Below are 17,101 nucleotides of genomic sequence, written 5' to 3'. Positions count from 1 at the left end.
TTTAAACAGATACCTGACTGGCATCAATAGGACTACCCTCCTCCATTAGATCTAGCCATGTCCTTAAGATCCTGATATAATCAAAACCCTGCAAACAGAGGACCACATACATTAGCACATTACACAAGCAATCTCCATTCCATTATCTCTGCTATGTGATCGATGCTGCACAAATTATTAATGGATCCCTTCAAATACAAGACACCCTTCAATTTAACACACACCCAAAATTTCTGATTCCCAATTTAATGAAAATAAAACCAATCAACATAAAGACAAACGGCATATAAACATTTTTCAAGCTATTTTTAAAGAAATGTTCTGTATTAAAAAGCATGCCTTATATTGGAAGGACTATAATAAGCATTTACATTATCAGATCTGAGGTTATGACGGCTACCGACCTGGAGCTTGATCCTGCTGGGCACCGAACATCCTGTTGTTTTACTGTTGTACATGTTCAAGCACAGTCCCAGACCAGGGCCTGAAAACACAGCCAGATCAAGCCCGCAATGCTCCCAACAGGGGCTAAGTACAGACAATCAGAAAGCTTGAGGCTGAATTGATTCAATCTTCGCAGTTCAGTCTAAGCTGCATAGATTGGACCGATAAGCAAGTGAACAAACATTCACTTTTGATTCCAGAAATGCATCCACATGCCTGCAGTGGCTCGGGCCAGAAACCAGGGAGGTGCTACAGCGCGCGTCCCCGCTCGGCTGAAGCAGACCAGCTTGGGCCAAGACTAGTCCATGCACCCTGCAAAGGGGAGGGGGCAGGTTGTGAGGGAGGTACTAAGCACCCTAAGATGCTGTGCAATTGTGAGTTAACTTGAATGTGGAGGGGATCTGGGACAGAACTTCAATAAACCGATTTAACCTAAATTAGTTAAGTCTGTCTGATATTACATCCACCCAGGTTTATCTTAAACTGGTTTCAGCCATTTTGAAAGCAGTTTATGTGCACTGAACTTCTGCTGTGTTACAGATTTGAAATAGTTTCCAAACACTTATACTGGTTTATGTGTAATTTCTGTCCCTAACCAGGGAATCTGAACTGAAAGAGGACTCTCATTCTCTATCCCCTTCACCCCACATCATTTCCATTAATAATATTAATATGCAGCAAAAGTTAATACAAAAGATCAATGTATTTAATTAAATATTTACACTAAATTTTTATTAGATTGTTAAAGGGATAGAGCCTACTTAAAAGAGATTTGTCTGAATATTGTATCAACTTGTTCTTACAGGTAACATCCACGAGTTCAAGAAAAGTATTATCCTCTTTTTTCTTTTTCACTTTACTAAATTTTTACATTTGACAGAACTTTGTATGTGATTAACTTCACTACTTCTCCTGTGTACTTACTTAATTTCCTATGTTTTACACTGCAACGGGGGAGAATAAAACAACACATATTGTGAAACCACCTAAATTTCAAACTGACCAGAGAAATCAGTGCTATGAAAATTTACATTAGAAATATTTATTCCAAAAATTAGGACAGTGAAATCTGGTTAATGAGCTACTGGGATAACTTACATGCTAGTCTTACTAGTTGGTGCATTTTTCTTGGCTTAACAAGACATAGACAGTCAACTATATTCCAATTCCCTGTTGCAGAATTACCTTCTACTTTGGTAAAGAGTTCATCTAACAATGCAAAACAAAACTCTTTGATTGACTTTTTAATTCCATCATTCTTACATAGCAAGCACTCTGAATTTTTGTAATTAAAAATCTACATTAAGCATTTATCTGTATCACCATCATTCTCATATAACACACCGGAATGAGTACAACTGGCACTTTTTAAACATACTTTTTCTTCATTATATGGCAAAAATCATTCTTTACTGTCTTGCAATGTGCCGTGAAAAACACAGCTCACAAAAAGCTGGAAACTATTCATAATTAGTCACTAATGGAGAGCTAGTTATCATTACGAGTCCCCTTGGTGTGACAAATTACCCAGATTTTACTAAATGCACCTGAATTCTGAATTACTGAATGCACTTAGAATTCACCACCATAGGAAACAAGGAATTTGATACTTTTTAACCACTTATTTGAATGCTTATTACAAATGCTCAACATTCCATTCAATCAGTGTGAAAAAGCAATTGCTCAGATGATATTGTTCAGCATAATATTTAAAAACATTCTTACCTGATAGCATATGTAGAAGCTGTAAACATTAGGAATAAAACTAGCACCAAAAGGACCCCGGTCAACCCAGGAACTAGATATAAAAACAGATTTTAAATTGTATTAGGAAAAGTTATACTGGTCTTTTCTGACCATTTAAAACAGCGATCTTTGTTAGCGAGACAAATGATGCCTCAAGTTGTTTTGACTTGTTTATTGCTCACAGGCAATTCAACACATCATCTTGGAATACTTTGTGCTAAGCAATTTCCACCACTATTCTCAGCTCTGGAGGAAATATTTTCTTCACTGCATTAAACTCTATGTATACAGACAGACATCTCAAATTTACAATTCACTCTTAGTCCCTCTTTTTGTACCCCCTTGTGGCACAGGATCCTGGGAAAGTAGAGCTGGAAGAACTCTCACAAGGTCATCAGGCTGCTTCCAGATGTGGGGGAAAAAATGTACTTTACCATAAGTAACAGCACGTAAGTTCAACCTCTCTGCAGTGTCTGCATATATTGGGCGCTTCAGCGGGGCTTTTTGGTGCTTTTATCTAATAGCTGATTTAATCAACTATTAGAAGTGTCAAAAAAGCCCTATTAAAGTGCCTGATCTACACAGACACTGCCAAGCTGGGTTGAACTAATGTGCTGCCTCTTCTGGGCATGTGCTGGGCTGAGTGCAGGAACATACTAAGTTTAAAGTAAAGTGCATGGGGGTGTTTTTTCACGCCTGCAAGCAGCCCTAAGGTCCAGCCCTCTGCTCATGGCAGGATCATCCCTAACAACCATCCCAGTCAAGTGTCTGTCCACCCTGTGCTTGGAAAATTCATAGGAGTGAGGTTTTGCAAGGTTTCTAGTAGCCTGTTCCAATGCTTAACCACCCTTGTACTCAGAAAGTTCCTCCTTATCTCCAACCTAAATCTCCTCTGCTGAAGCTTAACACCTTTGTTCTGTGGTGACACGTGGGGGTGCACGGGGGTGCATGTGCACCCCCTCAGAGGGCTGGTGCACCCCCTGACAGCCAGCGCTCCCTACTTAGGCGACAGGCAGTGAGGGCAGGCAGGAGTGCTGGTGCCTCCCCATGAGTGCTGGTCGAGGAGTGGGGGCACCAGGAGATGCACTTCTAGGTAGGCTGCTGGCACTTCTGGGAGCACAGCTTGTACTTTGACATGGGCCATGGGTGGAACCCCACCCCCAGTTGGCAAGATGCCCCCCACACAGTCACTGATTGGCCGCTGGGAGGGCATATGCCCCCCCCCGACTCAGGAGGCACCAGTCACCCATGCCTTTGTTCCTAGTTCTATCCCCTACAGCCACAGAGAAAAGGCCATCTCCGCCTTCTTTGTAATCACCCTTCAGGTATTTGAAAACTGTTACCAAACTCTCAATGTTCTCTGTGCCGGATTAAACAACCCTAGTTCTTTCAGCCTTTCCTCATATGTCTTGTCTCCCAGGCCTCTAATCATTTTCATCACACTCTGCTGGACACTTTACAATATGCTGACATCCTTCTTGAAGAGTGGGGCCCCAAACCAGACATGGTACTCCAGGTGAGGCTTCATCCATGCTGAATAGAGTGGGAAAAACACTTCCTTTGATTTGCAGTCGATGCTTCCATTAATACAGCCCAGTATACTATTGGGTTTTTTGCAAAGGGGGACATTGTTGACCCATATGCAGTGTATGTCTACTGTAACCTCCTCGTCTTTCTCTGTAGCCTTGTCAGTCATTCTCCAGCTTGTATTTAAGTAATTATTCTGACCCAAGTTCAGGACTTTGCACTAGTCCTTTCTGAACGTCATCTGAATGACTGCAGACCATTTGTTCAGGCTATCTAAGCCATTCTGCATCTGAGCCCTGCCCTCCAGTGTGTCTGCAGCTCCATCCAACTTCGTTCCATCTACAAATTGGCTAAACATGCACTCAGTCCCCCTATCTAAATCATTAATGAAGATATTAAACAATACCAGACCCAGGAGAGACTCCTGGAGAACCCACTTGAGACCTCCTCCCAAGGCACTGAGCCAAAACTAAATACTTGTTCAGCACAATGATCCAACCAGCTATGTATTATTGAAGATACAGAATAACTGTGTACAATAGTAAGGATAAGTCAGAACATCTAGAATTCCAATCAAATACAGTAACAGGCAGGTAAGCAAGGACAAAATTTATAAGTGCAGCTATATAAATGCCAAAAGCTTAAAAAATAACATGGGTAAACTTGAATGTCTGGTATTAAATGGTGACTTTGACATAGTAGGCATCTCAGAGACTTGGTGAAAGGTGATACTCAATGGGACACTGGTTGCAACCTATATAGGAATAACAGAGTAGGACATGAAGGTAGAGGAAGGGCACTCTTTGTTAAGGAAAGCACAGGAAAGAACAGCATAAAAATCATATGTGAAAGGTAAAGTACCATAGAGTCTCTGTGGGTAGAAATTCCATACTTGAATAAAAATAATATAAAAGTAGACTTATTCTACTGACCACTTGATCAGGAAGGTGAAGAGGATTATGATATCCTCAGGGATATTAAAGAAGATGCTAAAATAGGACAAGTAATAATAATGGGAGATTTCAACTATTCTCACATAGACTGGGTAAACACCTCATCAGGGAGAGGGATGGGATTTCTGGATGTTATAAAGGACTGCTTTCTAAAACAACTCATCTTGGAGCTCACAAAAGGAGAAGCAATTCTAAACCTAATACTGAGCAACACATAGGACCTGGCTGAAGAAATGAGCTGGGAAGCTATTCTGTAATAGTGACCATAACACAAGCACGTTCAACACTCAAGGAGGAAGGAGGAAGCCAGAAATGTCCACCATGACAACAGATACTTTGGGAAGGGAAATTACGCGAAAGTGAGGAAATGAGTTAGAAAGTCAAAAAAGAAACCTACAGGCAATTTGGAAGCTGTTTAAAAGTATTGTATTACAGGCTCAGGAAACATGTATACTACAAATCAAAAAGGCAATAAAACCCCTACATGGTTTAATAGCAGAGTTAAGAAGGCCATTCAAGGCAAAAAGGCATCCTTCAAAAAATGTCCAGATGAGGAAAATTAGGAAAGCTCACAAACTTTGGCAGGTCAAATATAAAAGCAAAATAAGACAGGCAAAAAAGAACTGGAGACGAGTCTAAAAAAAGATGCTAAAATTAATAATAAAAACTTGTTAAATACACCAGAAGCAGGAAGTCAGCTGACAATCTTTGGGAACATTAAATGAACATGGTGTAAAAGGTGAACTCAATCATAAACAAAATCTTTGCAATGGCATTTACTGCAGAAGATACTGGGGAAATTCCCATGCCAGGTCAATCCTGTCTAGTAGATGAGTCTGAAGAGTTGGACCACACTGAAGTGACAACACACAACGTTTCAGAACAAACCCATAAACACTAGTAAGTCACCAGGACCCCATGTCATTCACCCAAAAGTTCTGAAGAAACGCAGAGGTGAAATTGCAAAACTGCTGGCAACACTATGTAACCTATCTTTACAAACAGACTCTGTGCCAGATAACTGGCAGGTTGCCAGCATAACACCAGTCTTCAAAACGGGCTCCAGAGGTGACCCTAGGAGCTACAGACCAGTGGCTGGCCTACACGTCCAGCGGACTGTGCAGTTGTTACTGCGCAGTCATTTAATACTTCCTTATGTGTATTACCGGCATTAGTGTGCAGTAAAATTGCTGCACAGTTTATTCCCAGTGCTACTGCGCTGTAGCATCTTGTGTAGACGCACCCAATGAGTCTCAATTCCATCCCTGGCTAGTTGGTGCAATCTATAATAAAAAATAACATCAACCGTCACAAGGACAAAAATGATCTGCTGGGGAGGAGTCGGTGTTATTTTTGTAAAGAGAAATCCTGCTTCACCAAACTGCTGGAGTTGTTTGACCGTGTTAACAAGCATGTGGACAAAGGGAATTCAGCTGACATACTGTATTTGGACTTTCAAAAAGCTTTCAACCTCGTCCCTCACCAACGGCTGTTAGAAAAACTGTGTTGCTACAGGATTGGAGGAAACATTCATTCGTGGATTGAAAGCTGGTTACAAGATAGGAAACAAAGGATAGGGCTAAATGGTCACTTCTCAGGATAGAGGCAAATCAAAAGCAGGGTCCCACAGGGATTTGTGCTGGGCCCAATTCTGTTTAGCATTTTTATCAATGACCTAGAAATGGGAGTGCTCAGTGAAACCTCAGACTTTGCAGATAATACCAAATTATTCCAAGCAGTCAAGTCCCAAGCTGAGAGGAGCTGCAGAAAAAATCTCACCAAGCTGAGTGAGAAAAAAAATGGCAGATGAACTTCAATGCTGACAAGTGCAAGGTAATGCGCATGGGGAAAAATAGCCTCAACTATGCATGAGCAATGCTCAGTTCTGAATTAGCTGTTACAACTGAGGAAAGAGACCTTAGTCACTGTAGACAGTTCTCTAAAAATGTCGGCTCAACATGCAAGCAGCAACCAAAAAAGCCAAAAGAATGCTGGGCATCATTAAGCTGGGAATAGAAAACAGAGCAGAGAACATCATCATGCAATTATACAAACCCATGGTACACCCACATCTTAAATACTGTGTGAAGTCATAGTTTTTGTCTTTTTAAAGTTCAGGGCTCTTCTAAGCAAAATAATTGAAGAAAATAATTGGTCAGTGCAAAAGAATATCAAGCAAATCAACTGCAATGCCAGCTGCAGCTAAGATCAGTTGTGGACCCATTTTATCCTGTTATATGATAAATGCTGAAATCCATTTGTGTGACACGGCATTTTGCCTGAATTTTTCACCTGCAGAGCCAAACCTGTGAGAAGCAACTGCAGTGAGTGATCCAGGATTGAAATTTGGGGGTTCAAGTCTAAACTTCCATTCATTTTACGAGGTCCTTTACTGGTAAAGGACCAAGCCCACTGTGCTCACCTGTATAGGTCAGAAATCTCAAAAGTGACTAGTGATTTTAGGTGCTTCAATTTTGGGGGCTCACAGGGATCTTATAGTCAGAAACTGCTGATCACCCATTTGCAGAGAAGCTGACCCCCTTTAGGGCACTTCAAGTTGCCTTTGGTTTACCGGCACTGAAAAATCACAAGTTGCCTTTAAAAACCTTAGGATGAAATTCTCACCCAAGGTCAAGAGAGGTTGTGGCATGGGCTTCTTGGTGACCAGGATTTCATCCTTGGCCTTAGTAAACAGAAGAAATGAGTTACAAGAAAATTCACATTTTCCTTTGTGTTATTCTTTTCTAATTTAAATTTTCAGTTAGTATATAACCAAAGCATTCTGCACTCCCTGGCATATATACCCATTTCAAATTACAGCTGCTAACATCAGCTTGCTAGCCCTTCCTTCAGTCCTTAAAATTCACATACATGCTTGCTTTTGTCTTCTACATGAAATTCAATTTTTTGTTCTCACTTACAAATCCCCCCCTTAACTCTGTTGTGCCCCACCTCAACTTATCTAGCTGCTTTTATTTCTTCACACCTCACCTCCATACACTGTTCCTTTTACTCTGGCATAGATGACATCCTTCAAGGTCCATATTTCTCCTACATGCACTTTCATATTTTCCATCATGCTGCCTATTATGCAAGGACCATCATCCCTAAACTGATCTGTAAAGCTATCATTCTCTGCTCCTTCAAAGTCCTCAAAAGGATTTTTACATCATCCTATTAGATGTGGGTTTTAATACACTTCTTTTCTCCCCCCTCTTTGAGTTACCCTTACCTTGAATATCTACTAAGTCCCAAATCAGTGATCCAACCCACTTATACCCCAGGCTTAACTTAGACTGCTGTTTATAACTTTGCTAGTTTTCTTTTGATACTGCATCTACACGTGCAGCCCTATCTGAGTTTGGCTCAGAGCATTTCAAAGCTCTGATTTCCACAGACTACTAAGCCCAGCAAATGAGCTGAGACTAAGAGATTCAGAAACTTCTCCTGCAGCCCTTAGTCGGACAAAACATTTTTTTGGCTTCATTCTGTGTGGCCTTGCTCCAAACACTGCAAAATCCAGTAATGCTTTATCTTTGCTATAGGTGCGGGTGACTACACAAGGTCGGAAGCCTAAGTGAATCAGGCCCTTGGACACCAAAGGGAGCTTTGCCTAAGGAGGGATCAGACCAAGGGTCTCTGTCCCACCCTGGACAGGTGCTCTGCATTCAGTGCGCACAACCTTAACACCCCTGCTCGGTAATGCAGGGGGGCAGTCAGGAAGGCCAAGGTGGACATGGAACTGGGGCTAGCTTCCCGGATTAAGGACAACAAGAAGTCCTTTTTTAAATACATAGGGGGTAAAAAGAAGGTTCCAGGTAACGTGGGACCCCTGCAGGACACGTTAGGAAATCTGGTCGTCACACTAGATGACAAAGCCAACATATTTAACGATTTCTTTGCCTCCATTTTCCTAAGCAGGAACCGGAACAGACACCCCCCACCCCTGCTGAACCCCCCTCAGGCCCCAGGGGAGGCACACCGAGGCCAAGGGTTAGTGAGGAACTAGTTAGGCAGCTTCTGGAATGACTGGATGTATTCAAATCAGCTGGTTCGGATGATCTCCACCCCAGAATGCTGAGGGAATTGGCTGAGGTCATTGCAGGACCCCTGGCACGGCTTTATGAGCACTTGTGGTACTCTAGTGTGGTGCCAGAGGACTGGAAGAGGGCCAATGTGGTTCCCTTCTTCAAAAAGGGGAGGAAGGAGGACCTGGGAAACTATAGGCCAGTTAGTCTTACCTTGATCCTGGGCAAGCTTTTTGAGAAAATTATTCTGGCCCATGTCCACGAGGGGCCAGCAGGGGAGGTCATGCTTAGGGGCAACCAACACAGGTTCATTAGCAACAGGTCCTGTCAGACCAACCCAGTGGCCTTCTACGACCACATCACCAAATCCTTAGATGCAGGGGTAACAGTGGACATAGTCTTCCTGGACTTCCAGAAGGCTTTTGACACCGTCTCTCACCCCGGTCTCATTAAGAAACTGGGGGACTGTGGTGTCGACACCCACACAGTCAACTGGGTCGCCAACTGGCTGGAGGGCCGCACCCAGAGGGTGGTAGTGGATGGGTCCTTCTCAACCTGGAAGGACGTGGGCAGTGGGGTTCTCCAGGGCTCGGTCCTCGGGCCCGCACTGTTCAACATCTTCATCAGTGACTTGGACGAGGGGGTAAAAAGCACCCTGTTCAAATTTGCTGATGACACTAAGATGTGGGGGGATGTGGGCACGCTAGAAGGGACGAATAGCCCGCAATCAGACCTAGACAGGTTACAAGGGTGGGCAGATGAGAATAGGATGGGATTCAACACTGACAAGTGCAAGGTGCTGCACCTCGGGAGGAAAAACCGGCACCATACCTACAGGCTGGGGAACTCCCTTCTTGTCAGTGCAGAGGCAGAAAAGGATCTTGGAGTTGTCATTGATGCCAAGATGAACATGGGCCGGCAGTGTGGGGATGCAGTCAGGAAGGCCAACTACACCTCGTCATGCATCCACAGGTGGATCTCGAGCAGGTCCAAGGAGGTGATCCTCCCCCTCTATGCGACACTGGTCAGGCCGCAGTTGGAGTACTGCGTCCAGTTCTGGGCGCCGCACTTCAAGAGGGATGTGGACAACATGGAGAGGGTCCAGAGAGGGCCACTCGCATAATTGGGGGGCAGCAGGGAAGGCCCTACGAGGAGAGGCTACTGAACCTGTTCAGCCTCCACAAGAGAAGGCTGAGGGGGGATCTAGTGGCCTGTTACAAACTAGTCAGAGGGGACCAGCAGGCACTGGGGGAGTCCCTGTTCCCCCGAGCACCGCCAGGAGTGACCAGGAATAACGGTCACAAGCTGCCAGAGGGTAGGTTTAGGTTAGATATCAGGAGGCGCTACTTCACAGTCAGGGCAGCTAGGATCTGGAACCAGCTTCCAAGAGAAGTGGTGCTGGCTCCTACCCTGGGGGTCTTTAAGAGGAGGTTAGATGAACACTTTGCTGGGCTCATTTGACCCCAGTACTCTTTCCTGCCATGGCAGGGGGTTGGACTAGATGATCTACTCATGTCCCTTCTGACCCTAGAAACCATGAAACTATCAAACCTTTGTTCACTTATTTTGAATGTTTATTGTTGCTGCTCATTCCTGCCTCTCAATTTAAATCATTCTAAAGTTGAACTGCTCCTTAAATAAATCACCCAGATATTTGTTTTTAATATTATGCAGAATCTCCGCTTGAAACAATTTTTCCTCAACCAAAGGACAACAGCTTTGAAGTTGTTATATAATCCCCCAGAGTGGAATGAGCAACTCTTTCCTCCTGACTTCTGAGAAAGGAAAGGCAGGTTATGTTCACACAGGCAAATGTGGCTGATATATAACAAATGGCTCCTCTAAGATCTCACTGAAATCAGGCAAAGAAACTGAGGATGCTCAGTATATCAAAGACACTACACCTGGTAAGACTGGATGACCCATAACACTTAACTGAAGCAGGCCCTGTAGCAACAAGAACTCCAGAACTAGCTATCAAGCCGCTATCAGGGTCCTGCCTTCCCTACTTACTCCCTGCATCCAGTCTGTTTGCTATGGAAAATAACTTCCTCTTATATTTCCATAAGGTTTTCCTTATGTTGACAAGTCTCCATTAATACTGCTCTACAGTATGAGAGCCTAGGACAGCGGGGACCAACCTTGCTGGCAGATGTGCTGCTGGCAAAGTTCACCAATGACACTAAGCTGTGGGGAAGTGTAGCCATGCATCAGGGTAGGCTGACAATCCAGGTGGATCTAGACAGATTAGTTAAATGAGCAGACCAGAACCAGATGCTGTTCAACACTAAGAAGTGTAAAATGCTTCATCTGGGGCGGAAAAAGCCGCAACAAATTTACAGGTCATAACTGAACATAAAATGAATATGAGCTACCAGTGTGATGCTACAGTTAGCAGAGCAAACAGTACGCTGGCATACATCAACCAATGCACCTCCAGCAAAACTAAGGAAATTATTCTCCAACTCTACGCGGCATTGCTGAGGCTGCAGCTGGAGCACCTGCATCCAGTTCTGACCAGTACACTTCAAGAAAGATGTGGAGAAGCTTGAGAGAGTCCAGAGAAGAGCCACTAGAATGATTAGAGGCCTGAAGAGCAAGCCGTATGAGGAAAAGATGACAGACATGGCCCCGTTCAACCTAGAAACGAAAAGACTTCGGGGGGATTTGGTGGTAGCTTACAAATATATCAGAGGAGAACATCAGGGGTTAGGCAAACAACTACTTACCAAAGTGCCCCAAGGGAAAACCAGGAGTAATGGTCATAAACTCCTAGAAGAAGGTTTCAGACTGGATATAAAGGAAAACTTCTTCACGCTTTGTGTGACCAGACTCTGGAATATACCCCCAGTGGGGTGGTGCAGGCACCTACCCTGGAGATCTTCAAAGGGAGAATGGATACACACCTTGCAGGGGTTATTTGACCCCAGCAATTTTTCCTGCCCAGAGCAGGGGGCTGGAATTGATGACCTCGTGAGGTCCTTTTCACCCCTAAACTTTGTGAATCTGTGAATTTGTGAAATTAGCCTTAAATCCTCCCAACGTGCCACTCTGATCTCCTCCCTCTGCTCAATCTGCTATTCTGCTCCCTATTCTATGCTCCCTGTCCAGGCTCCTCCTCTGCTTTCTGCCCTATATGCTGCTGTGCTGCCTGCCTGTCCAATTTGTCATGTGCTCCACTAAAATGCCTGTGCCACTTGTAACACTCATGCTCCAGGCTGGCCACCTAGATCTAGGTTGACTTAGAAGATCCACCTTTAGCCTCATTTTCTCTCTTCTTCAAAGGTTAAAAGACCCAGCTTTCTTCCACTGAAGTTAAAGGAGACTGTCTTGGACTTAGATGGAACCTGACAGGTCCTGTATATATCTAAGGAATGTTAAAATCTTATTACATCCCCACAGTAACACAACGACCCAAACTCTTCCCTTAAAGACATGGAAGTAAATCCCACAGATTTCAGAGGTTTTCCCTGCATATTGGATGGCAAAACTGAGATTAATATGTTGTTACTAGGCCAATGTTCTGGCTAGCAGGATATATTTCTGATTTTATTGCACTGTGAAAACCATATTAACTAATTAGTTCATCAACATTCTGCAAATAAAGTAACCAACATACCAGTAGTGAAAAGGAGTTTCCGAGGATCCTGAAAAAACAGACACCAAGCAGGCCATCATAAGTCAGTAAGTATCATTTATACACCCTCATAGTTAATAATAATAAAGGGGGGGGGTCTACACATGCAATTAATGTGAAACAATAAACTCTGGAGCAGTTTGAGCTGCAGTAAACTACTCTTGGGAATAGTATCTACATGTGCGCCTGGAACAGCACCAATTTGAGCTGGGGTAGAGCAGGCCCAGGCTGGCAGGGAGCATGGGGGGTCAGCCCTGGGCTCCAGATAATGGTGTTGGGCAGTGGAGGGGCTGGCTGGAAACCAGGGTGCTGAAAGTGAGGAGCCATGTGTCTAGGTGGCAGGCATAAATCTGGCTCCCTGGCTGGCTGGGCTGAATGGGTGCAATTTACACCTGCTGTCAGGGTCTACACATGCATTTAATTGCAGTAAATTACCCTGACATAAGATAGTACTGTCCCCATTTACCACAGGGGTTCCCAAACTGTGGTACATGTACCCCTGCAGGTATACAAGTCATCTCTGGGGGGGGACGCAAAAGACCACAGACCACGCAAAGAAACAGTAATATATAAAACAAATTCCATCTATTTCAAGAAAAATACAAAAGAGCAGATACCCACCTCATCGCGATAGTTTGCTGCATTTAGTGACAGAAAATCTTCAGTATAGTTCTGGGAGAAGTTAAGGACATTCACCAGGTGAGCAGCAACATGTACAACTATAAAATCAAACAAAACTCAGACCACTAAACTGTATTTTGTAGGTCTTATAAAGTGACATCATCGGTGTCACAGTCCTGGAAACTGAAATTTGTAAGAGATTTCCTTATTTTATATAATTGACCTTGCAGAACCAGGTTTTATGAGACTTACTGGCATGACTGCATCAGTATGCTGTTGTCCAGTCTATGCCTAGATTTTTTATCTATAAGTATCAATATTTTCAGTATCAGTAAATATCAGTATTATCTATGCATCATCTTTCCTTGACAAGTTGAAAAATTGCATTCACTTACCTACAGATTTTAGTTAAGACTGAAATAAATAGAAACAAGATCAGCCCCTAGCATCTTTTTTTAGTTGGTAAGATAAACCAGGGTTTTTCAACCTTTTTTAATAAGTGTACCCCGGCAGGTGGACACAGAGTGGGAGGGAGAGTGGGGAAAATGATGCGCGGCTGGACATGAAGCAGCAGCAACGCAGGGTGGTGCAAGCTTCCTTACCCACCAACCTCGCCTGTGCAGCCCACAGAGGGTTGCTGCTGCCCTCGCCCCCTACCCCAGCCCTGCTCCTGGGAGGCAGCAGTGCGGGGTGGTGTGTAGCAGCTCTCCATCCCTGCCCACCTGTGTGTGCCCCCTAGGGCCTTCCCAAGTACCCCTGAGGGCAAATGCACTTGACAACCCTCACTTGACAACCCCTGAGATAGACAAATACCTTTACCTGAAAACACAGCTAAGTTTTAAACTTTTTATATATAGTTTGTTTTCTCTGATTGACATATGAGGGGTGGGAAGATGGGACTGAATCCAAAGGATTTGTCAAAAATGTGTTCATGCTTCACTGAATTTGGTAATTACAAAAAGACTAACAGGCCTTCTCTATCTCTAACATCCATGAATCTTCATTTAAACTGATCATACTTTTTTTCTCAAATTGATTATGACAGCACCTTTTAAGTTGATTTCACATCAGCAATCAAAACTGATCCTTCAGAACTTGTAACCTGTTAAGAAAAAGCCTCCACACCAAGACGTGAGTCCGGCAATTTTAGAAACATCTGAGAAAAGACTTACACTTATACACAGGCAAACACAGAACAAGACTACCCCCAAATACACCATACAATAAAAATAAGTAATTAGGATTACTCTATGCAGTTTCCATATGAGCTAGGGTTCAAGACATCAAGAAAATCTTACCTGAAAAGATGCATATAGTAACCCCACACATCACATGGAAAGCTTTGCTTTTATCTATCAGTCGCCTCATTTTCCTGCTGGCAACCTAGTAAAAGAAGAATTTAAGCAATCTGTCTTCTAAAATGAAGCAAAGCAAATAATGTTAAAAGTAACTGACATCAGAGATGTGATTTAATTACAAGATTATTTTGTGTACTAGGTTTAATGACATTTAATTACGGGACTGACACACAGTAAGCATAGGATTATGACAGTAAAGTAACTCTACTAGCTGGAGGCATAAATTACTTGGTGAGGTTCTGTGGCCTGTGCTATGCATGATGTCTGACTAAATGATAGAAATGGGCCATTCTAGTCAAAGCCAATGAATCCCTGCGCTGAAAGTGAAACAACTTCTTAGCTGCAAATGACCAGTAGCATAAACAAAGTATTTGTTTATTGTGCACTGTCAGATTCATAGACCATAGTCACAGGATGAAGTTGAGAGTTTTCTTCAACCTGTAACCATCCAAAAAATGCACATTCAATGAGACTGCACTGTTTTAAAAGTATTACTTGTGTTTTTGTGGGTCACAAGCCCTAAAATTACTGTTTCTGGGAAACTTGCACAGACCAAGCCCTCTTAATTTGTCAGATTTCTCTTTTACATGATGTCCATAAAAATATTTGGTTTGGGATTCAGTCATGTCCAAGAAAGCACTTGTCCAGGCTGAAGTAAGTGAGGAGCTGCAGAATACTTGGAGGGAGGGAGACATAACTACCAATTTATTTGCAATGGTGTGCATTTGCCCTTTGCAAACTTGGGGGTGGAACCTGTCCCCCAGCCACTTTGGTTGTGCTAAGCTAGCAGAGACTAGATCTCACATTTAGAGGACAAACCCAGCTGTGGCACAGGAACAGAAAAAAGGAAATAAGGAAGCTCCGCTTTTACATGCTTCTCTGGCAGTGTTCTCATCATGCAACTATGACCTTACTTACCAAAGCAAGATTTCTTATCTAACATAGGGTCCAAGATAACTGCCTAGTCACTGACTTCAAGGGGAGCATGCCTATACCATGCACATCTATGGTACCTGCCAGCAAACCAGCACTGTGAGTCAAGATAATGCATAACAAATAAAGTCTGCATCATAATTTTTTAATATTTATTAGGGATGCACCAATAAAGATTTTCACGGCCAGTACTGACAGCCAATTATTAACCAGTCATATCAGTCAATACCAATGCAACTTAGCACAATTTGCCACCCCCACTGCTGCCAGGCAGGCAGGAGGTACACGGCTGGCATGGGACTCCTGAGGACAAGGCAGCAGAACATACAGCCCCAAGCTCACAGCTAGCAGCCTGCATCCACCCACAAATCAACTATGAAACTATGAAACAAATCTGGGGGGGGCACATGCCCCCCATGCCTTCCCCAGGAGGTATGTGCAGTGACAGGGAGCGCCCCCTGTCCCCCATGGCCCTTGGACAAGCTGCCTGTGGCTCCGTCCCACTTCTGTCCTAGCCCCATGTCCCATGCAGCGCCCTGGCTGGGCAGCACTCCCAACCCCAGCCCCTGCCCCACTCCCTCCCTCATCATGGGGACCTTGATCTGTACCCCCATGCTCCCTCCTTCCCCCACACCTCCTCCCCTCCACAGACTTACCTCCAAGGAGCTGATCTTCACACTACCCAGCTGTTTTCCTGGCCATTGGCCATGCACATGCATGTGCCCTGCCCTGCGTGTCACTTCCAGCAGCCCCAAGCAGGACCTCTTGCAGGATGCTGCCTGCCTGCAAAGGGAAACCCGCTATTTCCCAAAAGAACCCAGGCATCCAGGGGCCCTGGCTGGAAGGCATAATTAATTATATTTATTGGATAACATTATCAGCTACAACAGCCAAAAAAAGCTGTTAGGCAATAATGTAAATTCCCTTTTAGCAGTGCCAATCCAATATGCAATTGATATATCAGTGCTTCTCTAATATTTATCTTAGGATTTTGTGTCTGCAGTGCACAGTGCCCTCTCCATTGTAACTACTGGTAACTGTTGCTTACCTTCTGAGATCCACGGAGAAAGGCCAGGAGAATACGGCACATTGGTAAAAGGATCACGCTGCAGTTGAGGTTGAGAACAGATGCTGAAGCTCTGCTAATACACAATCCTAGCTGAACGAACAGAGTTAGAGTCAGATTATGAAAAGGAAGTCTGGCCCCATTGTTAGGGTCCTAGCATGGGCATCTAGAGATCCAGGACTAATTGCCCAGCTGACCACAGACACTTTTTTTGGGGACCGTATGCAAGTCAGCTGTTCTCGCTAGGCTTTGAATCCTCATCTCAATTCAAATAAAACCTCCTCAGTTCATAGAAGAATGGAGGTATATGAATAAATGCATGAATAACTGTGAGGGCATACAGCACTGTAGATATGGAGCAATATGAGTTGCTACCATAGGTCTGAACAGGTGTTTGGAATTTCCTCACAAACTACCAGTGCAAGGGAATCCACATATTCCCAATGAGCTATTTTGTTAATGCTGCAGTCTTTGCATGCCCTCGTAATCTGAGGGAAACAAATGCCTCATGCATTCTATAAAAATGTCAATATTTTCCCTCCTTCCTGTTAAATATCAGAATGGTTTCTCAAAATTAATAACATTCATCCCACAACAATGGTATTAAAATCCCTGGGAGGAGTAATTAAAAACATTCTTTGCTCCTCCCTAGAGGAATTTGGAGAAGTCCAGGAATTGCCTCTCTCTTGAACCAAAAAAAAAAGTTAAGGTTTTTTTGAAAGCCAGGCCTTCAATCTCATAAATAACCCATATCTCCCATTCTTTCTTAACCGTCTCTTACCTACACA

The 17,101-nt window shown here is 43.6% G+C and overlaps 1 protein-coding gene across 4 annotated transcripts in view; it reads right to left on the bottom strand.

The window, feature by feature from the left end:
* NOX4 (NADPH oxidase 4) overlaps positions 1–17,101 on the bottom strand; it is a 195,478-nt gene that overhangs the window by 160,060 nt on the left and 18,317 nt on the right. For 2 of the 4 annotated variants that reach the window (XM_090030598.1, XM_090030599.1), the window contains exons 3-7: positions 16,296–16,406; positions 14,255–14,339; positions 12,957–13,054; positions 12,318–12,345; positions 2,170–2,242 (exon numbers count right to left, since the gene is read on the bottom strand). In XM_090030598.1, coding sequence (XP_089886724.1) covers positions 2,170–2,242; positions 12,318–12,345; positions 12,957–13,054; positions 14,255–14,339; positions 16,296–16,406 — 395 coding nt within the window. Of the gene's footprint in view, positions 1–2,169; positions 2,243–12,317; positions 12,346–12,956; positions 13,055–14,254; positions 14,340–15,903; positions 16,031–16,295; positions 16,407–17,101 lie in introns of those variants that run through there. The other 2 variants (XM_090030600.1, XM_090030601.1) reach the window with 2 other exon arrangements.

The sequence above is a fragment of the Crocodylus siamensis genome, chromosome 1 (assembly GCF_052110815.1).
Source record: "Crocodylus siamensis isolate JL-2025a chromosome 1, ASM5211081v1, whole genome shotgun sequence".
NCBI lineage: Eukaryota > Metazoa > Chordata > Crocodylia > Crocodylidae > Crocodylus > Crocodylus siamensis.
Note: the sequence above shows the minus strand (reverse complement) of the source record. Positions and strands in the feature narration are given on the sequence as shown.